Source organism: Portunus trituberculatus, chromosome 39 (genome assembly GCF_017591435.1).
Source record: "Portunus trituberculatus isolate SZX2019 chromosome 39, ASM1759143v1, whole genome shotgun sequence".
Taxonomy (NCBI): Eukaryota; Metazoa; Arthropoda; class Malacostraca; order Decapoda; family Portunidae; genus Portunus; species Portunus trituberculatus.
Window position 1 is genome coordinate 11901022 of NC_059293.1, and position 4982 is coordinate 11906003.

The window sequence follows — 4982 nt, forward strand, 5'->3', positions numbered from 1 at the left end:
GAAGAAGAAAAAGACGATAAAAGTGAAGAAGAGAAGAAAAAGCGATGATGATGAAGAAAAAGAAAAGAACGACCATAAGAAAATAAGGGAAGCTGCAAGAAGCCAGCAGGCCTAAGCAGAGAGAGAGAGAGAGAGAGAGAGAGAGAGAGAGAGAGAGAGAGAGAGAGAGAGAGACCCACAACCACGCACATGATTATATGAATGTTCTAAGTCTTGCAAAACTTACATACTGAACGTGAGTAAATCAGCACCGGATGTGTGTGTGTGTGTGTGTGTGTGTGTGAGAGAGAGAGAGAGAGAGAGAGAGAGAGAGAGAGAGAGAGATCCTTGAGGGGTGCGGGCGTACACTCCAAGGCTGCGCCCTTGGAGTGATGAATCTGCGCGAACGTGTCACCACCACCATCGCCACCCTCCGCTACGATCTGCAACAAGGTGGGGATCTTCTAATGTAGTGAAAAAAAAGTTACTGGAGAGAGAGAGAGAGAGAGAGAGAGAGAGAGAGAGAGAGTCGAGGGGCTTGTCAAATGAAAATAAATTAGGTTAGAGATTGGAAAAAAAAAAAAAAAAAAAAAAAAAAAAATATATATATATATATATATATATATATATATATATATATATATATATATATATATATATATATATATATATATATATATAAGTAACATTAGTGATAAGATAAGTATATAGAGTCCTTGAATGAGTGAGTGAATAATGAAACGGATGAAAATATAAATGACATAGCAACATACAAATAACACAAAGAAGAAGCAAAGTAAACAAAAGACATGCGCCATACATTCAGAATCACCACGCTAAGCATTGCACTACAGAACACATTTGTCGTGCTCGCTGCTGCCACTAACCACCATCTTATATACTTTTAAGCTTGTAGAATACGAAAACAGGGAACAATTCAAGAGACAAGTACATAAATAAAGATTGATGTATCTACAGACCATCATGGAAAAAATAAACGTTTGGTGAAAAGGTTAACGACAACATAACATTAGAGAACATGGAAATTTTGGATCAGTATGGCAGGAAGTGAAGGAGTCACCCAAAATGTTATCAGCATCCTTAATGTTATCTTTGTCTCCTTTAACCCTTTCAGTGCTCCATACAACAATAACCACATACAATACTAAAAACACTGCACGAAGCATTTACTTACAAGAAAGACAAAAGGAGTTAACATGAATTCATTTTGCGATTTTTGGCCAGTATTATGAATAGTTGTGGCTGTAGAAAGCAAAGGCACAAATTTTCAAAGTGGTTTATGATAAAAGAAACACGTGTTGAATAAGATGAATGATACACCGCCACTCGTAGCAAGTAACAAGTCATATACTATGGAAAGGATAAGCAATAAACAAGTCATATATTGTCAAAGGGACAGAAAAAAAAAGGAAGAAATAGTACAGTTGCAATGCATTTTTGTACTTGCGCCACATGGAAGGTAGTAGTTTTTGTATCGGCAATGATGTACCAAGATTGTAGTACGTGTGCATGCATAGACACAAAGACTGGTTTTGCGTCACACGAGAGAGAGAGAGAGAGAGAGAGAGAGAGAGAGAGAGAGAGAGAGAGAGAGAGAGAGAGTCAGGAATCAACAGTTGTTACAGACGCAAGAGTTGTTTACGAATCATTCTGTATTTTTCCTGATGGATTGAGTGCCTTTGAAGTGGTTGTTTGCCATGCTGACCCTTGAAATGCTACCCTGCAGGCTGCATCCATTCCGTCCGTCTGCCTGTTTGTCTGTCTGTCTCTGCCTGTCAATATGTTTGTCTTCGTCTTTACGTCATGTCTTGTCTAAGTTATGATCCTGTTTTGAAACCGAGGAATTAGCAACACACACACACACACACACACACACACACACACACACTCTCTCTCTCTCTCTCTCTCTCTGAAAAAAAGTTAAAACAAGACTTTTTTTTATTATCATTTATCTCTCCGTCTGTTTGTCTATTTGCTGTCACTTGATTCGTCTGTCACTCCGTCCTCTTGTCCGTCGCTTCGTGTCTTTTTAACTTGTCACCTGAAGGCAATGCAGGAGGAGGAGGAGGAGGAGGAGGAGGAGGAGGTTAGGGTACGAAGGCAGGAAGGGAAGGGAAGAGAGGCAGGGAGTGCAAATGACAGAATATTATGGAGACATCTTTCACTTTTATCGACCTCCTTTCGCTTCTATAAAACTTCCTTATGTTTTTTTTTCCTTCTCGTTTTTGTTTCCCTCCTCGTTTCTATCCCCTCCCTCTTCCTCTCTTTGTGTTTTTCTTGAGTCTACCTTTCCTCTCGCCTCACCTGAAGAAAACGAGAGCGAGTGGTGACTGACTGAGCTGTGCATTAGGTATGATAACAAGTATTTATCCATTTTTTACAAGTCCTCTGCAGTCTTTCTTCCTCTTGCTTTCCTCTTCTCGCACTTCCTCCTCCATCATATCCCGCTCCTCCTCTAGCTCCTCCCGGTCCTCCTCCTCCTGCAGCGGGTTGCGGGCGGCAAGGGAGAGTGATCGAAGTGGTGGAAATGCGATTGCTTGTCACACCTCAACCAGGGTGCCACTATGAGGCGAAATCTCTCCCAGCTGACAGTCCGGATGGAGCGCGAAACTGGTGAAAATAGAGCGAGGTAGCTTTAAGAACGAGAGAGAGAGAGAGAGAGAGAGAGAGAGAGAGAGTGTGTGTGTGTGTGTGTGTGCGTGTGTGAGTCTGGGAAGAATAGTTGCGAATATTGCCACTAGAGGTCTTTCCCGACTGGTTGGCCGCGGCCAGAAGACACACAGTGAGAGAGGCAGGCAGCTTACAGTTCAGTATGCCTGGAGCCGTGGTGGAGTGAAGGTATATCGCCGTGCTCTCCCCAAACTTCGCTATTCTAACAACAATGATAGCAGCCGGCTGGGGAGACAGCACAGGACACTTATAGTTATAAAACCCACCGGTACAACAAGCCACCCAGGCCACGGAAAGGGTAGAAAAGGACACGGCAACACCACGGGTCTCTAAACACCTCTCTCTCTCTCTCTCTCTCTCTCATCCTTGTGCCCCCCTTCCTAACTCTCCCCCGCTCTCCCATCTCCCTCCCCCCACAAATGTTTCACAGCCGTTCAGAAATGCGAGTGGATGTAAAATGTAACCCGGCGGCTGCGGTGGTGACGGGCGCGCGTGTGGTGTTGTTATTGGTGCTTGTGGTGGGGGCGAGGGTGGCGGAGGCCGAGGTGGGGGACTACACACACGAGTGGGCCGTGAGTGTGGATGGCGGGGACCACGTCGCCGAGGAGCTGGCCAGGAGGCATGACTTTGACGTGGCCTATAAGGTAAGAGAGAGAGAGAGGGAGTGGAAGTGCATGTGTGTGTGTTTCACTCGCTGATAGACTGAGAAACTGACTGGTAGAGAGAGAAACTGACTGACCGGGAAATTGGCTAGCTTGACTGTCCTCTACAAATTGACTGAGAAAACAAAGATTGATTGAAACTGTGTGTGTGTGTGTGTGTGTGTGTGTGTAGTTTTGTGAGGTGAAGGGGTATTGGGGGGTGGGTCGCTTCAAGGAGGGAGGGTGACAAAGGTTCATTGGAGAGGGTGAGAGAAGGAAGAGTGTGGAGGTATTTGGGGGCGTGCTGAGGTTGGGGTCATTGGGGGGTGAGAGGGGTTTGTGGTGTCCGTGGGAGAGGGGGGAGGGGAAGAGTAGTTGGAAACTTTAGTGAACCATTCGCAGCCTTATATTGTGTTCCTCTCTCTCTCTCTCTCTCTCTCTCTCTCTCTCTCTCTCTCTCTCTCTCTCTGTCAAGGAAGAGTTCACGGCCTGTGTTATGCTCCTCTCCCTTCTCCATCCCCCTCCTCCTCCTCCTCTTCTTCCTCAAGGTATTTCCTCCTCAGCCGTAGACCCTCTCAGTTATTCCCTTCCTCCTCCTCCTCCTCCTCCTTCTCCTTCTCCTCCTTCTCCTTCTCCTTCTCCTTCTCCTCCTCCTCCTCCTCCTCCTCCTCCTTTGAGACTCGAACTTGGGTCTAGTTCAAGGTTCGGATTTTTTTTTTCAGATTCTCTCTCTCTCTCTCTCTCTCTCTCTCTCTCTCTCTCTCTCTCTCTCTCTCAGTGCAGGGTTTCTATCTCCTTCCATTTATATTAGTCACGTCTCTCTCTCTCTCTCTCTCTCTCTCTCTCTCTCTCTCTCTCTCTCTCTCTCTCTCTCTCTCTCTCTCTCTCTCTCTCTCTCTCTCTCTCAATTGGATTAGGTTTGTACCATTACACTTGTTTTGTCTGAGTAATCGGTCCCTCGAGATTGGTTCGTAATACAGAGATTGTACAGAGGACTCGCGTTTACTGTTATTTTTGCAAGACGGAAGAAAACGTGGGGGAAAAAAAGGCACATTTGTTGATGAGATTGATACTGAAAAGGAAATTACGAGTCGTGTGTTTCTATTCTTATTTTTTATTTCCAGGAGCGTAACTAAGATGGATTGCGTAAAGGTTTGATAAGTTTGTTTAGGTTAGATCAGATTAGGTACGTTAGGTTGCGGAAGAGACCAACATTTTTCAGTGTTATAGTGAAATACGTAAAGGTTGCAATAGGCTGTTACTTGAGGCTACGAAATATATATAAACACAAAGAACACTTATTTGAAATTGAATGTGAACTTGAAAATATTATCCAAGTTTGTGAGAAGTAATATGCAAGACGAAGAACATTTTCTAGTTAATATAATATGCACGAAGTTAAAAAAAAAAAAAGAGAATTATGTCGTTCGTATGAAAGATTAGTAATTAGTATGAAGCATTTTTAAAGAAAGGGCAAGTTAGGTATATTGAATTACGGAATATATATTAAAAGGGCTCATTCAGAATACATCACACCATGGTAGTTTAGGTTTGGTTACTGAAAATACGGAATAGCTCTAAATGAAATAAACCATCAAAGTTATCATAAAATATACACCATAAAAAGAAAGACCAGGGAAGGAGAATTCCGCCATTAGTGTGAAGAAAGTG

The 4982-nt window shown here is 43.6% G+C and overlaps 1 protein-coding gene across 1 annotated transcript in view; it reads left to right on the forward strand.

The window, feature by feature from the left end:
- Positions 1–2782: 2782 nt before the first annotated feature.
- The window catches only part of LOC123515370 (furin-like protease 1, isoforms 1/1-X/2), a 168010-nt gene continuing 165810 nt past the window's right edge, over positions 2783–4982 (forward strand). Inside the window, 1 exon segment of the mRNA XM_045273878.1 lies at positions 2783–3314. Within this exon segment, the coding sequence (XP_045129813.1) occupies positions 3090–3314 (225 nt within the window). The 5' untranslated portion in view covers positions 2783–3089.